The sequence below is a fragment of the Emys orbicularis genome, chromosome 2 (assembly GCF_028017835.1).
Source record: "Emys orbicularis isolate rEmyOrb1 chromosome 2, rEmyOrb1.hap1, whole genome shotgun sequence".
In the NCBI taxonomy this organism is placed as follows: Eukaryota; Metazoa; Chordata; order Testudines; family Emydidae; genus Emys; species Emys orbicularis.
The window spans coordinates 88,262,383-88,283,244 of NC_088684.1; the positions used below are offsets into that span (position 1 = coordinate 88,262,383).

A 20,862-nucleotide genomic window follows, 5' to 3' on the forward strand; every position below is an offset into this window, starting at 1 on the left:
CAAGCATTACATTATCAAACACATCTCATAAGAACGGCCATACTGCGTCAGACCAATGGTTCATCTAACCCAGTATTCTGTCTTCTGACAGTGGCCAATGCTAGGTGCTTCAGAGGGAATGAACAGAACAGGTAATCATCAAGCCCAGGTTAGGGACACCATCCCTGCCCATTCTGGCTAATAGCCATTGATGGACCTATCCTCCATTAACTTATCTAGTTCTTTTTTTGAACTCTGTTATAGTCTTCACCTTCACATCCTCTGGCAAAGAATTCCACAGGTTGACTCGGTGTTGTGTGAAGAAATCCTTCCTTCTGTTCGTTTTTAAACCTGCTACCTATATTTGGGGCTTTTTCTTATATAGGCTCCTATTACCCCCCCACCCTCTGTCCTGATTTTTCACACTTGCTGTCTGGTCACCCTACTTCCTTATTTACTTTCTCCACACCAGTGATGATTTCATAGACCTCTATCATATCTCTCGTTAGTCATCTCTTTTCCAACCTGTAAAGTCCCAGTCTTATTAATCTTTCCTCATATGGAAGCTGTTCTATACCGCTAATAATTTTTGTTGCCCTTGTCTGTACCTTTTCCAATTCCAATATATCTTTTTTGAGATGGGGTGACCACATCTGCACGCGGTATTCAATATGTGGGCGTTCCATGGATTTATATAGAGGCAATATGATATTTTCTGTCTTGACAACTACCCCTTTCCCAATATTGTTAGCTTTTTTGACTGCGGCTGCACATTGAGTGGATGTTTTCAGAGAACTGTCCACAATGGCTCCAGGATCTCTTTCTTGAGTGCTAACAGCTAATTTAGATCCCATCATTTTATATTTGGGATTATGTTTTACAATGTGCAGATGTTTTGCATTTATCAACATTGAATTTCATCTGCCACTTTGTTGCCCTGTCACCCAGTTTTGTGAGATCCCTTTGTAACTCTTTGCAGTCTGCTTTCGACTTAACTATCTTGAGTAGTTTTGTATCATCTGCTAATTTTGCCACCTCACTGTTTACTCCTTTTTTCCAGATAATTTATGAATATGTTGAACAGTACTGGTCCCAGCACTGAAGTCCATAACTATTTCAGACCTCAGCTAGACTGAGAGAAATTACCTGTAGACATATGAGAAATGGCCTGAAATAAATTAGATGAAATTCAATAAGGACAAATATAAAGTACTACACTTAGGACGGAGTAATCAATTGCACGAATACAAAATAGGAAATGACTGCCTAGGAAGGAGTACTGTAGAAAAAAATCTAGGGGTTATAATGGATCACAAACTAAATGAGTCAACAATGTAATATTGTTGCAAAAAAAAGTGAACATCATTCTGAAATATATTAGCAGGGGTATTGCAAGCAAGATGTGACCTGGTATGCCTGGAGCAACCCTCACTGAAAATGCCAAGGTCAGGGCAGGCTGCAAAAAGGAGAGCAGATATTCCCCAAACTGGTGGCTAACACTGAAGTTAAACTCACCAACCAGTCACAAACTGCTTGAGATCCCTCACACTGGTTATCAAGAAGCTGAAAAAAGAAATCTCACAGCCCCCTTTATTGCATTCCAGTTCTCTGGCTCCAAATCAGCACATAGGTCCGGTACAGTGAGAAGTTATTTAAAAACTCTGCACACATATACAAAATGTTCTTCTGACCCCAAAGTGTCAGCCACGTTACCAGGTCAATATTAGTTTGGATGTTACCCAAAATACCATGCTGCCAGCCAATCCTTTAATGTCTCAAATGAAAGGTTTATTATAAAGAAAGAACGAGAATTGTTAAATGGTAAAGTAGTCAGATACATACAGAGACTTTGAAGTCCATATATCAGGTTCTTAGCAGTATTGGTGAGTTCACAGGCTTGAAAGTCCCTCTGGAACAAATCCAAAGCTTGGATGGGTCATTCAGTCCTTTGTTCATTGCTTCATTTGTACAAAAGTTACTCCAGAAGCAGGAATGAAGACAAAATGGAGAAGATGCAGCTTCCTTTTTCTATCCGTTGCCATGTGGCTTGTACTTCCTTTGTCCCAAACACAAGCTTCACAGCACAAGGCATGGAAAAGACTTAGAGTTCTGTCCATAGGCATGTCCCTACATATCTTGCTGACTCATAAGGTGTATCCCCTGGCTCTTTTCAAGAGGTTCATTGTACAGCTGATGACCCTTCATAGGGCATCAAACAGGCTAGGCAGTGTTGATGCCAATCTGTGTGGGGGTGTCACCCAGCAACCCAGCACAAGTTTTGAAATACAGATATATTATACATATCTATAACTCACAATACAAAGCTAATACAAACATATAAACAAGATTATCATACTTGCAAATCATAACATTTCACTGACACCTTATATGGCATACCTAGCACGATTTACTGCAATTTTATCATATTGGTATTAATAATATAAATGGTCATCCATATTCCATACAGCATCACACAAGACATGAGCACTGATAAGGCCTCAACTGGAGTATTGTGTCCAGTTTTGGGCACCACACTTTGGAAAAGATATGGACAAATTGGAGAAAGTCCAGAGGGGAGCAACAAAAACGATTTCAGGTCTAGAAAACATAATCTACAAGGAAAGATTGAAATAATGGATGTGTTTAGTCTGGAAAAGTGAAGACTGTGGGGAACATGATAACATGATAACAATCTTCAAGTATATAAAAAGTTGTTATAAAGAGGAGGGTGATAAATTGTTCTCCTTAACCACTGAGTTCAGGACAAGAAGTAACAGGCTTAAATTGCAACAAGGGAGATTTAGGTTAGATATTAGGATAAACTTCCTAAGTGTAAGGGTAGTTAAGCACTAGAGCAATCTATCTAGGGAGGTTGTGGAATCTCAGTCACTGGAAGTTTTTAAGAACAGGTTAAACAAACACCTGTCAGGTATGGTTTAGATAATACTTAGCCCTTCCTTAGTGCAGGGAAGTGGACTAGATTACCTGTCAAGATCCGTTCCAGTCTTACATCACTATGATTTTATTTGCAGTTAGGTTAATTGTGTGTAATTTGCATATGATTAGGGTGAGGTCAGAGTTAAGATGGTGTATCTGAGTTTGATTTTGGTTGGTCATGTGTTGGAACTGAAAGGGAGCAGGGTGGATTGATTTAAATAATTGATTTTAATCATGCAAGCAGGAAACCTTGATTTAAATAACTGATTTGAATCTTGTTTTGCATTTGTACTTTTAAGTTATTTTCCAAAAGACAATTTAGTCTTTTTGGTGGTATAACCATTAGAACATGCTGGTTTGCAACCAAATATAGCATTTACACCAAATTTGATACTTCTTTTTGCAAACCAGGAGGATAGGCTGTATCTATACATATTTATTTAAGCAATTATATAGCTTAACATAAATGTATTAAGTTTTTTAGTTTTTACATTTTTATGTTAGAAAATGGTGAATGGTACATTTCTTATTTACTAGATGCTTTTTAAAAATCATGATTGGTATCAAGCTGCATTTGGATGAAAACTAGAATGAAAATTAAAAATGTACAAAATTTATTACAAATAGTTTTATTTAACCAATAAAACAATCTTAAATGTCCTGGATACATATTTTTTCTCTTATTAAAACCTATTTTTCATTTAAAATTAACTGATATATTAAACAAATGAAATATTAACTGCAGTTAGTGAAATAACACATTATTTCTGGTCAACATGGGCCAGATTTTCAAAGGTATTTTGGTGCCTAAAGATGAAGATTGGCAATTCTGAAAATACCACTAGGCCCTAACCTGCTTAAGTATCTAACTCACATTGAAATCAATGGGAGTTATGTGCCTAGACTGTTACAGGGCTTTTGAAAATCCCACCGACCACCTATCTGCGTTTTTAGTTGCCTAAATACCTTTGAAAATCTGGCCCCATGTCCTTCAGAATTTTGGAATTAGTAGATCTCATATTTTCCCACCTGGTTTTAATTTGGTGCTTGGAAGAGAAAAACAAACTTCCACGCTTGTTTCCTCATTGGTTTCTTGAGTTCGAACTAGTCCAAATGAGTGAGTAGTTTGAACTTCACCTGTTAGCTAAACTGAACCCCAAAATAATTAAGACAAAATCTTTTCTGCACAACAGAAAATTAAAGTAACTACATTTGGAAAAAAATGTAAATACCAGCATTTGCTCCACTGTATAGAGTGAGAATAATATAATTAATGCAGTATATGACATTGTGACATTTATAAAGGTTGAGTAGATTTCAAAAGATAAGGTTTCTCTCTCGTTCTGTATGTAACTGTATGTAAAAAACAGCACCCTTTAACTCATTACAATTTGAGGGGGACTCATTGATGCAGCATATTATTGTTTTTATTTATTTAAATGATTTTTAATAAATGTTAGTTTTACCCTTAGCATAGGTTGTCACAGTTTCCAATTTAATTTAAAAAACCACAGTGTACTTAATTGAAATTTTAAAAGTCCAGTTTAAATTTAAAAGATTGATATATAAAAAAGTCAATTTTTATCCACCCAGACAGGGAGTTTGCTGTAGAAAGGAGGCGTATAAGTGTGCTTGAGTATTATGAAATTAAAGTGGTGATGAATGCAAGTTTAGGTCAGTGTAGATGAGAGATTGGATTAACAGGTGATTTCCTGGATTTTAGTGATTCGGTTGATGTTAAATTCACTCAAGATGCATTTGCTTTTAACTTAAAGAACTTCTTTGCATAGAAATGTCTTGTTGTTTTCAATAGCTATATACACAAATCAAAATACATATGGAAACAAGGCCAACATTTTCAAAAGAAGCCTTTCCTTTGGGGTTTATGATGTTAGAGCTGTTTCGCTTTTGGAGCTCAGAACAGACAGGATCTTTTTTGCACAACTCCTAAACTAAGTAGGACAGGTGGGTGAGAAGAACAGTGGTGTCTAGACAAATAGTCCAAATTATAGAAGCTACATGTGCTATTGCCAATTTGCTCAGAACCAGCCAAACATCAAAGTTTTCAGGAATGAACTGTCTTCTTTTTTAAAAGCTAGGAAATTCCATACAAATAAGTGAAGAAAACACTCAGAATTCAGTTAAACACTCACATGCCAGGAACTGGATACAATTAATGTTATTCTGCTGCCTTGTGACAGTTTTTCAGTTAACTGCCTCTTCCCCTAAAATCTTAAATGCTACCTAGGGAATGTATTGGACAAGGAATTTGTCAATAACGATATACTGAGCCATTAATTGTGACAATTAAATTAGTTTATGTATAAGAAAATGGGAAAAATGCAAGGTAGCACAACTACACAAACTTGTAGACAAAACTGTATAATATAGTCAATATTACATGAACATGTAACTAAAATATATTGTAACCTGCAATACACAAGGGGACAGAATTAAGGCTTCATCTGCAACCAGGGCCAACCCTGCTAATTTGCATGTAAGTGACAATAAAATCAAGTCTAAGTGTGAATAAAATTATACATATATGTTTGCTGGCTAAACCTTTTTTGACTTTTTAATGCTTAACCGTGGAACCTTAAAGAATCTGTGTGAATTTAAATTTGGCACATTTAAATTTTGTATAAAAATAAAGCTTCTATAAAAACTAGGACCAATAAACATGTTTCCACAATAAAAAAAAATTAAAAACATTTGTATTTAATCAAACATCTCCTGTGCAATGTTTGAAATCTAAATAATACATCAGGGAAAGTGAAACTGACTATAAACAAAATAACCAGATTTTCATTGTCAAAGCTGAGAGATATGCAAGAAATAGAGAATGAATAGTGACCGGTAAATTGAATTTTAAAAATTATTTCATTTTTAATAGTACCCAATCTTGTAAACACTTAAGCAAGCACATGCTTAATTTTACTCTCATCCGTAGTCACACTGAAGTTAATGAAACTTAGCTCCTAGGGGCAAGAATGGTCTTTTTGTGCTGTGTTTTGTACAGCATCGCTCATCATGCTGGTCCATGACTAGGGTTCCTAGGTGCGATGGTCATTTAAATATTAATAATAATACCCACTAAAGAAAAGCACCTGCAGAAATGGTTCTAGGATTAGAGTTTTAGCAGCAGCCTACATTAAAAAAAAATGTTTACAGTCTGGCGTTTTAGTACATGGAAACATATTTAAGACGTTTTAATTTCTTTTTGAGAAGGACTCTTTGCTCTACTTAAAGGCTGGCATCCACATTTGCAGTTTTCCTGTTTTTACATAAAAATGAGTGGCCTGGAACCAATTTTTCCTGCTGCCAGGATCTCCGTTTAAAAAAACCCCACTAGTTGTGGTCGCTTCCCCCCCTCCCCCCGGGCTTTTGGTGCCTCGGAATAACACCAGGCCAGTGCATGTGGGGAAGGTGGAGACTGGCTCAGCTGTCAAAGGGCCAGAGCTTCAAAGAAACTGCGCAGCACAGCAAGGGAGTGCGGATTAACTACTGTGTGGGATGTGTCCCCGGCTCGTGGTGTGTTACGCTGTATTAATCATTCGCATCTGTCTTCCGCTGGGGCGTTAAGAGGAACGAACCTCTCCGCACTTTTCCCTGGACGGGGCCGCGGCTGCCCTGGCGAGTGGCAGCCGAGGAGCAAGTTAACGAGGGTTTGGGGCCGTGCTGAACCGCGGGCTTCCCAATCCCCCAGCTGAGGAGAACTTTTCAAGCCTTCCTGCCGGGCACCCAGGCGCACAGCACCCAACCCGGCTTTGGGGAAGGGGGAAACCCCCACGCGTTTTCCTTCTCCTCCCCCCGCAGCCGCTCAGCTCGCCGCCCAGCCCCGGAGCTGCAGCCCGGGCGGCACTCGCCCTCTAGCGGGGGCCAGGCGGTGCTGGCGGCTGGGCGTGACTTCAGCGCTGTCTTTAGCCCGCCTGCCGGGGGCACCGCGAGGCAGAGAGGGAGGCGAGCGAAGCGCTGGGCGCCGAGGCTGGGGCTGCGCAACAGGACGGAGAGCGGCGGGCTGGAGGAGGCGGGGACGGGACTCCTAGGCAAGGGCAGCGGCAGGACTGGGAGGCGGCTCTGCAACCCCCCCTTCCCCCGAAACAGGAAAACAGCGCCCCAGAGCCAATCCCTCCCCGCCGCCGCACCCCGCCCGGCTCCAGCCTGCCCCCGGGAGCCGGATGGGTGGGAGTGGGGCGCCTGCGAGCGCCCAGCGGCTTTGCACCTCGCGGAGCCGCGCGCGGAGCGGGGGAGACATGGGGAAAGTTGGAACTTGCCTGCTGACTTGGGCTGGACTTTTGCTGGCAGCTGGAGCGGAGCCCTTCACAGGTAAGAGGAGCCTCCTCTTGCGGCTCCCCCCCCCCCGGTGTCCCGCTGGCTGGGAGGCTGCGGTGGGGAGCTGGTTTGCCCGCGGGGTGTGAGCCTAGGAGCGGTGGTGGACGCGAGCCCAGCCCCGGGAACCAAGAGAGGGGGAGGAGGGGAGCTCAGCGCCGACCGGTCCCGTTAGACCGGCCGCTTCGTGCCCCGGTGGAGAACAGAGAGGGGAAGGCGCTGAGTTGTTTGGAGTCAAGCGGGACGGAGCCCCCCCGGCGCACCGCACCTAGAGGCGGCAGGGGAGCAGAGCTGCGGGCACGCGGGGGGGGGGGGGGAGGTACATTATTTTATTACTGGGGGATCTTCTTTTCCTTGGAGTCTCTCCAAGTTTCCTGCCGCCCGGACTTACTTGGAGGCGGAGGGGGGTGAGCGGAGTGCAAACGGGCTGTGTGTCTTCCTGGGCACATCCTGGCCGGGCACGAGTGCTACAAGGTGACAAGTAAGGGTGCAGCACGCTGCGCTTAGCGGAATGCTGGCAGCCGGCTGGGCTGGGGCTGGGGCCGGGGCCGGGCTGGGAGGGAGGCGGGTAGGGCTTGCTTGTGGAGTGGGTTGGAGTTGGAATGGACAGCCGAGCAGTCGCTGAAAATTTGGGAGAAAGAGAACTTTTGATATCCACCAGGCAGGTCTGAGAGCCGCCCCCTACCTCCAGAAAACAACGGATAGACGGGCAATAGCAGCTTCCCAGCAGCGCGCTTCTCCCCCCCCGCCCCCCGATCGCTCTTCTTCCTTCTCTCCCATCAGTTTGTCCCGTCATCAAAGCTGAAGCTTCATTATTAACTCTAAAAATTAGCACAGCGTTTAAGTGCGATTGTGCAGTGACAGTGGTTGATCAGTCTAAAAAGCAGGGGACGGCCCCTTTTAAAAGCACAGAAGAGTCTTCAGCCTATATTGAAAACCCTAGGAAAGGGGGAAAACTGCGTGTCCTAGACATTCTAGGTTTTTACATCCACGGTGCAGCTCCAGAAAATAACTCCTCCTGATGCATGCCCTTTTTTTGTTTTTAATTGCAATTTTAGGTTTGCCCTTCAACATCATCGGTCTATGTTTTTCCTCACCCATCCATAACAAAATCCATCATATACTTTAAAATGTGTATTAAATAAACCTATAATTCTGGGTGGAAAGTTGGGTTGTGAAACAGTTTTGTACATTTATTTAGCACGAATGAGTAACATCAGTTTTCTTTTTTTTTTTAACTTGAAATTAGTGCATCTAAGACATCTGGCCTTCACTACATGCTAAATGTGCTTTCTGGTGGGGAGTAGTACTCTGCTTGACTTATTTCTGAGGTTGCTGGGTGGTTTGTATTTTGTATGTTACATGTTGCTTGCATGCAGCCCATAGTACAGCCAAGTTTTGTGCTTAAAGGATTTTTTAAAAATAAACTTATTCTGGTTCAGTGATACATTTCCAGGACACTATATATTCAGGCTGTTTTTTCTCTAATTTCTTTGGAACATTTGCAGATAAGCCGGAGGGTTCTTTAGTGGGGGGGAGGAAATGTTCCCGAGGATTGCATTAGGAGAATATCTCTTCCAGTAATCTTGTTAGGATGAGGCTATCCTCTGCAGTGAGTTATAGAACTGAACTCATGTATATTAGTGCTATAACTCCATTAATGTTGGAAATCTAGTGTTCGGACTTCATAGAATCATAGAAGTGTAGGACTGGAAGGGACCTCAAGAGGTCAAGTCCAGCTCCCTGCGCTGAGGCAGGACCAAGTAAATGTTGACAACAAATCTCTCTTTATTAAGATAAATCCATAATGTGCTCCATACCTGCATGGTCTTATTACAGTTTGTTTAAAGGTAAACTAGGGCAACTATCCTTTTGTTGGATTTTTAATTTAGTTGCATGCAAGGATGTGTTAATACTTGCATTAGGGTCAAAATTCAAGTGCTGTTCATCATGCTTCAGTACAGTCCTGCCTTAGTCTTATTGTTGTTGCTCTTGGTTATAGTATTAGTTTACATTACCACATGCTAAGAAGAAGATTGTGATGTGGAACGCAAACTATTCAGAAATGTCTTTGTTGCTTTAATGTCCTATCTATAGAGTTAGTTCAATTGTATAGCACTCTCCGTGAACTGGCTGGGTTTTGGAGTGTTGCATGAAACTTTTTTTTTTTTTTTTTTAAAAGCTTAATGGGCCAGTGGATATAACTGAGCACAGAATTTGGCCTACTCTATATGGTTATTTTTTGTGTATATGTAAAGGTAATGCATGAATTACCATACACTTACTAAGAACAAAATTGATGATTTTTTCCATTGTGATACTGCACCATAAAAAGTGTCTGGGCGTTATTTTTGCTCTTTGTATGCCCTGGGAAAAAATGGTTGCTGTTATTTTTGTTAAAAGCTTGATGCATCAGTCCCATTGACGATACATTACAGTACAGTTTGTCTATGAGTTGTGTAGTTGCCTATCTCCTGCCACAAAAGTGAACTATGTGGTCACGTTATTAAAAAACCAAATAAACCATATTTTAAGCAAAGAATAGCAATGGACTGGAAAAGTAATCTTTGCAAGTAATTCGTTCATCTTTATTTTTGCACTGACTTATTTGTACAGAAGTTTGTTCTGATGTCTTCTTCAGTGTTCATCTTCTTATCTGGGAACTAATCACCAGGAAAAAGCAAATCTTTTTGTTATTTAAAGTCTTGAAGCTTTCAAGTAATCTTCTGAAATTAGCTTAACAGTTAATAAAAATGGGTTTTTCTGTGCCGGTCTTAATTGATGAATCTGAAATTCTAGGTTCATCAATTCAAGATGAAAATGATCGTAAGAACTAAAACTCAGGAAACAATAATGAAGATATCTGATTTAAAAAGAAAACATTGGTTATTTGGAGCAGTTAAAAACAAACAAACCTAGGATTGTTATTCAAAAGCATGATGTAAATTGTGTATTAGTCCTTACAGTAGTCTTTTTTCTTTTTTGAGAAGCACTTTAATTTTTAAAATAATTACTTCCCTTAATAATTTAACAGGTTTTTCTTCTTCATTTTAGTTTGACTGTGTATTTAATGGCCCTATACGAAGACTGATTTCTAAAATTACAAAAGTTTGTAAACACCGAGACGTAGGATTATTGTGGTTTATATGAAATCCTAATTTGAATTCATAGTATTTCTTTTTTCGTCTCTTTGGTAGATTACTCAGACTAGAAAAAACAAACTATTTCTGAAAATGATATAGGTCAAACAAAAATATGATGCAAGCTGTAGAGTTACAAAGGATGTTGTAAGCCTAAATGTCACCTTTTATATAAAATGAAAGGTCTAGACATGATGAGCTCTGTCAAATATAAAAATGCTTAACTGAAATTGAAGGTAGAGACATGTAATAGAATTCAAAATCTATGCATTTTTATAAAAGCATCACATTTCTCATAAACTTAAATACACACATCCTTCTAAAATTGGTGCTTTTTGCTTATAACCCAAACTTGTCCTAGAGAGAGGCCTATTATTAGATTGTACAGTTTTTTTGTTATTATTGTAGAAATTGACTGTAAAGTTGTATGTCAACTAATTTTTTACCCATAATTGTTTTTTCACCTCTGTCTGATGAGTCCAACTGCAATTTAAAACAACAACAACAAAAAGTCTGGCTGAAAGGTGCGTGTAAGTAGGTCAGGGGTAACTTATCTGGTGCCAATACTAACTCTGGTTATGAGGAAAATAACCTGAAATAAAGTGCCTTACAAAAATTGGAAATTATTGCCTTGCATATCACATTTTCATTTCTTTGGGCAGGGACTATGTAAATAGGAATCTCATATTTTTCACAATAAAATCTGCAACAACACACAGTAATCAGCACTTACAAGGCAACAGTTGACTCACTGGGCTTTAAACTTCATAGGGATAGTACTGATGTTTGGTCATTGAAAAGAAGGAAGATATACTCAGATCCATAGGTGCTCTCTTAGCTGAAATGAAAATTCTGGTACAGTGAAATATGTAGATGTTGATAGAACATTAACCTGATTTAAGTTTGTTTTTTGCTTTCGTAAATCAGGCCAGGCCTACACTTGGAAGGCTTTACTAGTATGCTATACCTGTACAGCGCTTCTGCTTTGGATGCAGCTTATACTGGCAAAATTGCACTTCTGCCAGTGTAACTTATTCTAGTCCAGTGCCCGCCTGCCCCTCTTCCCATTCCTTATAGGTGAAATAAGCTATACCAGCAAAAGTGTAGTTCTATCAGTATAACCGTGTCTACACTAGGGGTTTCTGCTAGTTCAGCTATGTCATTCAAAGATCACGTCTCACTACATACACCCTGGCCAACACAGCTATGCCTGCAAAGGTTTGTAGCGTAGACCAGGCCTCAGTAAACCAAACCAAAGCCATTGCAATCTAAGGTCCTGCTGCTGTTATCATTTACACATGTGACTCCTGAGTTATCTCATTGATTTCATTGTGGCTACTCATGTGAGTAAAGTTGCAAATGTATGTAAAAATTTGAAGGATCAGGCCCTAAGTGCATAATTATTTAAAAAAAAAATTGAAATCATAAACAAGTGATCTTGAGTGATATAAACATAAACACATCTTTTGCTTCCCTGTAAACTGAAACAATGCTTGTGATGTTTCATATTAAATAATTATTTAGGTATTAAGCTTTAATGTTTTATGTGAAAGAGGTATTTCTACAAAAATAAAGTGTTCATATTTTTCTAACCATTATTGCTATTCTGACCTTGTGTGCCTATCATAAGTTAGTAATAAAACCACATCAGTCTAAGTTTTTTGTGTTACTTATTAAAAATTAAAGCTTTTCTATTAAGTCATTGATTAAGATGGTGGTGTTATTATGATAATAAATGGGAGAAAGTATACCCTACAGGATATTACAAGGAGGTTATGACATTGAAAAATTCCTATAATGTCTCTTTGGTCTCACAGTTGAATCATCAGAATCCATGGGAACAAAAATTACAGTTTCTTGAAACAATCTAGCAGGATATAATATTTTTGAAAATAGTATTTTTTTTTAATGCTCATGGAAGCTGCTGGATTGACAGCAGTAGGGACTGAATCCTCTGTCTACCCACAGAATATGTGCAGGGTGAATTGAGTAAACTTCTTCACACCTCTTCCAAGTCAGGGTCAAATTACATTACTGGGATGTATTGAAGGTAGTTCATTTTCCATGCGTATTCAATCATCATCGGGGATAATGGATAAGTGTGCCAACCAGTTGTGATGCGTGCACCTGCCCTGCTCACTAGAAATTGGACTGAGACAATCCGCTCACGTCACATAAATCACTGAGCACGCATCTGAAGATAACTGGTATGGATTTGATTCCATGGACCTGATCTAAAGCCTATTGAAGTCAGTGGGATCAGGGCCCATAAACCAGTCCTCTAAATCACTTGTAATTTTATATTAATGAATCATTTGAGAGAATTTTTTTTAATTTAGGGGCTATTGCCAAAATACTCATTTGATGTTTTAATAATCTTGCCTTGGGTAATGACAAACATCTAGAACTATGAGACTTCCTAAATGTGACATTAGCACTAAACAGTTTAAAAGATACACCTCTACCCCTGTATAACGAGACCCGATATAAGACTAATTCGGATATAACGCGGTAAAGCAGTGCTCCGGGGGGGGGGGGGGGGCTGGGCACTCTTGTGGATCAAAGCAAGTTTGGTATAACGCGGTTTCACCTATAACATGGTAAGATTTTTTTTGGCTCCCGAGGACAGTGTTATATCGAGGTAGAGGTGTATATAGCTTTGAAAATTCTATCCATGGTAAGCTATTTGTGTACTGTTATAATAAAATTAAACCTTGATATATTTTTTTTTCTTTTTCAGTTCACTGATAGTGTAACCTTACCAATGCATATGTTAAGGACAAAATCTTTCTGACAAGTTTGGATTCCTTTTGAAAAATAATTCATGTTAATAATAATTCTACTGTTTTACTTCTCCCACCCCATTATTTTCAGTTTCCCCCCCTCCCTTTTCTGATTTCACCCATGCAAAATTACTGGTGTTTTTAGTTGTAGTGTTTTGCCTGCTGTGATCTGTTGCTGATCACTAGGTGTAGCTGCATCACTAAATCCACTTTTTCCAAGCAAAGAAAGATGAAGGATTGTAAACTGGGTTTTCTGAGCTAGCTCGAAGTGTAGAATACTGTGTCTTTGTAACCATATAAAACTCTGATTTGACAGAAATTTGCTAGCACAGGTTTGAGGTTATACAGGTTAGCTGTTGGTTAATTTTGCAAAAAGGCAGCTTTCTTGGAGTATGTTCTAGTGATATTCAGCATTTGACTCAACAGAAAGCAGAGAATGGGGAATGAATATGCCCGTGTAGTAAATGCAGTGCTTATAATCAGATTACAAAAAAGTGCTAATATTTGCTAGTGGCTTAAATGTAGAAGTAGTAACTGACAAGAATGTCTTACAATACTTCCCTGGCATACATGTAAGGTTACATTTTATGCGTCTGGATAGATTCGTAAATCCATCTTCAATAACAGTTTAAGTATTTGCTCAAAGTTACTTTTTTTTTTTTTAAAAGGTTGATGTCCTGACAATTGAATTCTAAATTGATTTTGGAATGGCTGTGGGGTGAATATTGAGTGTTGTATGGGGTTTTAGTCATGTGAGTTCCATTAAGTTTACTAAGAATCACATGGGTAAATCCCTGCCTGTACTGTGCAACAAAAAATGTAGAGAGAAATATATATATTTTTTCTCCTGTCTATGTAAAGGATTGTTTATTGACATTTCTAAGGCTAATAGTAGAGCAAATCCAAAAGACTATTTAAGAGCTTTATGGAACTTGAGTATCTGTTAGCTGCAGGGAATGGGAAATAGCGTCTGTTACTCTGCAGTGACCCTTTGCAAATTAAGGAGTGATGTCCTGGTTTACTGAGACAAAATAATGGTCATGTTAAAGGGGAGTTCTACAGACAGTAGAATTAGAGTTATGAGGTTGGGGGGAGGGGGGAAATGTGAGATTTCCAGAGCTTTGTGAAGGAATAGGTGAGATCCACTGAGGGTGAGGGAGTGTATAAAAGATCTCTTATATCAGGGGTAGGCAACCTATGGCACGTGTGCCGAAGGCGGCATGCGAGCTGATTTTCAGTGGCACTCACACTGCCCAGGTCCTGGACACCGGTCCGGGGGCTCTGCATTTTAATTTTAAATGAAGCCTCTTAAACATTTTAAAAACCTTATTTACTTTACATAACAACAATAGTTTAGTTATATATTATAGACTTATAGAAAGAGACCTTCTAATAATAATAATAATAATAATAAATAATAATTAATGGAGATATCCCATCTCCTAGAACTGGAAGGGACCTTGAAAGGTCATCAAGTCCAGCCCCCTGCCTTCACTAGCAGGACCAAGTACTGATTTTGCCCCAGATCCCCAAGTGGCCCCCTCAAGGATTGAACTCACAACCCTGGGTTTAGCAGGCCAGTGCTCAAACCACTGAGCTATCCCTCCCCCCCTTTAGAACGTTTTTAACGTTCTAAAAACGTTAAAATGTATTACTGGCACGCGAAACCTTAAATTAGAGTGAATAAATGAAGACTGGGCACACCACTTCTGAAAGGTTGCTGACCCGTCTTTTATATAAAAGTATTAAATAACAGCTAGAAAACATGCCTTGAAATGTTTTTTTTATTATACTTTTTACATATTTTTATTTTCTTAATTTTGTACAGGCCTTGTCTTTTTCTTAGTATATAAAATAGTCTTGAGGATTAGTCAAAACTTTGTTTTGCAACAGCTTTACATAGTAGCAGTTGGTTGGTTTTTTTGCATGTCATTGTGTGATAATGTTAATGATTAATGTGTAGAAAGCCATGAAAACAATGTCCTCCTTAAGCGCCTTATTTTCTGCACACAGTTGGACTCTGTTTCTGAACTTGGGTGTCCTAATGCAGCACCACAAGCTGTAGCTACCTGAGGGATTTTTTTTCTGCAGTATGCAGCTATTCTTATTATAACTGTCCTTTATGACATTCTTTTGTAAGGCAATAGCATGACATGTATTTTTGCTTTCAACTAAGTAATATCTAATTACTTGTTTCATCACCCTAGCCATCTATTTCGGTGTAATTTCTCCTACCAATTGCTTTATCTCTTAATGTACTCCTATATGAAATATAATACATATTTTTTTTATCAGCAATTTGTACCATATTTATTAAGAGGGAGACTTCCTACCGGACTTGTGCTTCTGAAGTCCTTAGATGCTTTGGAAAATGTCCCTAAATTACTAATTAATATAATTCTTTGGCTTTATTAAAAAAAAATGGAGAGAATGGATTTGACTTTAAAGACCTTTTGAAACTTTGTGCTGTAACTATACTTACATAGATTCTTTATTTATAATAACCATTTGCAGTCATGCTGATTTTAGGGTAAAATTCTGCCCTTGAAATAAAAATAGGAAAAAGTCAGAGAGTTTCAGCATACTTATGCACCCCAAGAGAATAACGGAATTTATAAAGTATTCTGCCCTGTGATATTTATCATGGATCTGGTCTTGTGTATCAGCCTGTGGTAATGAAGAGGCTAGGTCACTGACTCAGAGCGATCCAGATGGTTTGGTAAACTGGGCACAAGCAAACAATATACGTTTTAATATGGCTAAATGTTAGGGACAAAGAATGTAGGCCATACTTGCGGGATGGGGGATTTTATCCTGGGAAGCAGTGACTCTGAAAAAGATTTGGGGGTTGTGCTGGATAATCATCTGACCATGAGCTCCCAATGTGATGCTGTGACCAAAAGATGTTATCTTGGGATGCATAAATAGGGGAATCTTGACTGGAGTAGAGAGGATATTTTATCGTATATTTGGCATTGGTGCAATCATTACTGGAATTACCGGTTCTGGTATCCACAATTCAAGAAGGGTATTTATAAATTGGAGAGGGTTCAGAGAAGAGCCACGAGAATGATTAACGGATTAGAAAACATGTCTCACAGTGAGAGACCCAAGGAGCTCAATCTAAATAGCTTAACAAAGAGAAAGTTAAGGGGTGACTTGATTACAGCAAGGATTTGGAGCAATCAAATTTTTGAATTGCTCCGCTCCGGCTCCACTCCAGCTCCGGGCAAAAACCTACTGGTCTGCGCTCCAGCTCTGGGCTCTGCTCCAAAGCCCTGGATTACAGTCCATAAGTATCTACATGGGGAACAAATATTTAATAATGGGCACTTCAGTCTAGCAGAGAAAGGTAAAACATGATCCAATGGATCTGGAAGTTGAAGCTAGACAAATTCAGACTGCACATAAGGTGTGAATTTTTAATGATGAGAGTAATGAACCATTTACCAAGGATTGTGGTGGATTCTTCTTCACTGACAATTTTTTTTAATCAAGATTGGATGGTTTTCTAAAAAGATGTTCTAGGAATTATTTTGGGGGAAGTTCTAAGGCCTGTGCTATACAGGAGGTCAGACTAGATCAGGGGTCGGCAATGTTCGGCACGCGGCTCGCCAGGGTAAGCACCCTAGCGGGCCAGGCCAGTTTATTTACCTGCTGACGCGGCAGGTTCGGCCGATCGCGGCCCCCACTCGCCGCGGTTCGCTGTCCCGGGCCAGTGGGGGCCGCAATCGGCCGAACCTGCCGCGTCAGCAGGTAAATAAACTGGCCCGGCCCGCTAGGGTGCTTACCCTGGCGGCCCGCTAGGGTGCTTACCCTGGCGAGCCGCGTGCCGAACATTGCCGACCCCTGGACTAGATAATCACAATGGTTCCTTCTGGCCTTAGAATCTGATTGGCTTTGACTGAATAATTAATTTCCATTTCTAATACATATATTTCTATACTTTATAGATCATTGTAATCCATCCCCTGGTTTAGAGACCCAGTTCTTCTAGAAATAGTGCCTGGTTCACATTTTCCCTTAAGGCAATATTTTGCATTTCCCTTGATATAGCTGAAAGCATTTTGGGTTTTTTGGAGTTTTTTTGGTGGTGGTTTTACTTGTTTAAGTCATTCATCTGAACATCTAAATGAGCTGATCCTTATAAATTATTCTACAGTGGTTGGTATTAGTTTGTTATCACAAAATAAACCCACAATCACCAATTTGATGATGTATGAATACATCTTCAAGTTTTGGTGTAAACCATTGTCTTAAGATCAAACCGTCTGTTTTTCAGGATTTACCATATGGAAAAAAAATATTCAATACTGGAGAAAGGCAGAATGCTGGCTGATGATGATTTAAATGCAGAAGTTGATGCCATCTCCTCAAGATACATACTGTCCTCCATCTGCATTAGTACTCCCACTGATGTCAGTGGGAGTTCTTTAAGTGGGCTCAGGGCAGCATGCTACTCTCAGATGTGTGGCTGCTTCCAATTTTAATGAAGTGCAGTTCAGAGCTGATTGCCACCAAATTGTGCTAACTTAAAAAGTATGGAATATTATAAAGGTTGATAGGCCACTTTTTATATCTGGTTGCAATGTCTGTTCCATCCTCTTACCTGCAGTTTTGCTTCATTCCAAAATACAGATTTCAATATTACCCATTTCCTCCTCTGTCCTCTGACACATTAAAAATAAAATAAATTAAAAAAGGCCAGAAGCACAGCACTCACCAGCAACTCTACAGTCTGTTTATAGAGTGCTTGCGAAATAGAGAGAAAATATTTGTGCAAGGTTATTTCTTTCACCTTGGACTTGCGGTGTGTGTGTGTGTACGTACATGTATAATTTAAATTATGGTTACCTTGATGTTACCATCAAATTAAACACTAAAATGCAGTATCTAAAAGTTGTTTACTAGAGGTTTTTTTTTTGGAAGTTTGAAGTGCTGCATGATAAATTGTATAATCCCTTTTGTTTTATAGTTTAAGATATAATGTGAAATCCTGGCTCCATAAAGGCAATGGGAGTTTGGCTATTGGCTTCAGTGGGTCCAGGATTTCTCACAGAGTTCATAAGCAATCCTAGAAATTTTGTACTTATGTATGGGGAAATAGGAAATAGAAGAAGGACAGACTGACTCAGACATATGTAGGAACTAAAATATTCAGTAGATACCCTCTAACATTTGAGAATTACTCTAGTTCTTTTTCTCCTTTGCCTACTTACTCTGGTTTTTTTTCAGTAGATTTCAGGAAAAAAGGGGCTTTCAGCTGTCCCATTTGAACTGCATTTTCCCTTTGACTTCTCCTTCAGCAGTGGTTACTAAAACACAAGCCAGCCTTTCATTACAGAAGATGGATTTAATGGTGTCTTCTAAGGATAACTGTAAGGCCGGGGTAGTCAAATTTTTTGTTGTCAAGGTTCAAATTTCTTCATCGAGGTCCAGGCTCCAGAGAAAATAATAATAATTAATACAAACAATAATGGTAACAATAAGTAAATAGAGTTCAGGGTCCATTCAACAGTAGTTGGTGGTCAGGATTTGGCCTGCAGTCCTCTTATTGACTAACCCTGCTGTAAGGAGTTCTGCTGTTGATGCCCTTTTTTTATGTATCTCAAGAATATCCTCTTTGTGGCATGCATTCTTTTCAGCACTGTCCCAGAAGACAAAACACAAGGTTGCTTGCACTTTTAAAACTATTGGTTAGGGAGGTTCCTGCTAATGGTTAACAAGCAAGTCCGCCCCTGATGTCTCTTTAAATTAACAAACCAAAAACCCCACAATGAATGAGCAAGTATTTATTTAAAAATGAAAAGTTGAAAACAAGAAGTTTAGTGCATATCATAAATTGTATGATATGACTGTACTCTGTTTATGGGGACAGTATAGGACATGGATTGAGGACGGCATACAAGGCCCCCGAGAGGTTTCATTTGTTTTTACTTTCAATACTGTCATTGAGAGTTGCATACGTATACCTAGGGCAATAAGGGCTTTATGTAGATTAGGCTGACGTTTTCAGTTTTGGATTTTGAAGACGTTAGTCCCTGCTTTGATTTACACTACGGTGTCTTTAAGAAAAGGTAAGTCCTTTAAAATAAATATACTGTACATTGAAACATCCTGAGGTCTAGAAGCAGTGGTGGATTAGCCAATTGGGGACCCCTGGAAAAATGGGTGCCCCTGTGCCCCGACTTGCTCCACTTGCCTGCCTGGCGCTCCTGCCAGGGAGCGGGGCTGGGGCACGAGGGCTTCCCCTACTGTGCCCACCCAGTGCTCCTGCCAGGGAACAGGGGAAGCCTCCGCATCCCGACTCCACTCCCCGGCAGGAGTGCCGGGCCGCAGGGGTGGGGCAAACCCCTGCACCCCGACCCCGTTTCCCTGGCAGGAGTGCTGGCGGAGTGCAGACTGTAGGCGGAAGGGGTGGGGAGGGGCCCCCATTTGGCCTGGACCAGGGCCCCAGAAACCCCTAATTTGCCTTTGTCTAGAAGCCCAGGACTAATAGAAGTGTGATCTGGGTGAGTAAGATATTGGCTTTCCTGCCTGCTAGACAAGGGCAATAGGGGAGACTAGGGCAGGCTGTCTTGACATCAGGCACAGCAGTATTTAGTGGGCCAGTCAGAGAGAATAGTGGCTTTTGGGGCTGAGAAGGAGTGGAGCAGAGAATTGAGCTTTCAGGTGTAGGAGAAGCTCAGCAGAGCAACAGAAATCAGCTGCCAGTCAGAAGAGTGAACAGGAGGCGGAAGGGCTGGGCGGAGCAATAGAATTGAAATGCCAGTCAGAGGAGAGGGAGATGTCCTATGCACAAGTAAATGGGGACAGTAGGAGCAAGGACAAATGTGCTGCTGAGTATTCCTGAGGGAGCCTCAATTTTAGTGTGTTTTTCGTTAGTTCACCAATCAGAAGTCTGTGGTGACTGCGGGAGGGGAAAGATTGAGGTTGAGCTTTCAGCTAGTCAGGTAGCTATCCTTGCCAGAAAGTTAGGCAAAAGTTTAATTTGCTATCAAAGCCAGAGTAAGTAGTAAAATAAACTACTGTCTGATTTCCTGCTGGTGCAAAACAACCGGATTGATTTTTAGGAGGGAGGTGTCCTCTTTCTAATACTTTATTACAGCCTTTCCGTTGAAGACATAGCTGCTGATGTTTGTGCAAAAAAAGATTACTTTTAACATCAGTCGTCAATTTGTCCACTAAGTATCATACATGTTGTTGTTACACACAGACTGTTTTAAACACAGACTAGATGATCATAATGGTCCCTTCTGACCTTAAAGTCTAGGAGTCTAATACATGTGTATAAAACGCACTGTTGGATGATTTTTAAAATGAAGTATTGAAAAATGTTTGGAACATATCAATTTACCTAAACAAATATGGACTTGAATCAATGGAGGATATTACTGAAGTCCTGCAAAGGAAGCATCAGGAGCATGACAAAGGAGAGTATGTGGGTAACTTAAACATAAATGCATTTTCCACAATTACACAAACATTTAATTTTTCATTAATTTGCAGTAATGTATAGGAAGTAGGAAAAGCTTTCTGGTGAGGGCTGGTCTTTTGTAAGTGGATAGTACAATAGCTTTAGAATTGATCCTTTACATGTATGTGAACTCACTGCTGCTAGTGTGGCAGCAGAAAATGTCTTTATCCACCAGAATCTCATATGACTAGATTGCTCTATGAAATGAAACGTCTGG

The 20,862-nt window shown here is 39.9% G+C and overlaps 1 protein-coding gene across 1 annotated transcript in view; it reads left to right on the top strand.

Annotated features, from left to right (window-relative positions):
• The first annotated feature begins 7,094 nt into the window (after positions 1-7,094).
• The window catches only part of PTPRM (protein tyrosine phosphatase receptor type M), a 712,503-nt gene continuing 698,735 nt past the window's right edge, over positions 7,095-20,862 (top strand). Inside the window, exon 1 of the mRNA XM_065399529.1 lies at positions 7,095-7,242. Within this exon, the coding sequence (XP_065255601.1) occupies positions 7,095-7,242 (148 nt within the window). The remainder of the gene's footprint in view (positions 7,243-20,862) is intronic.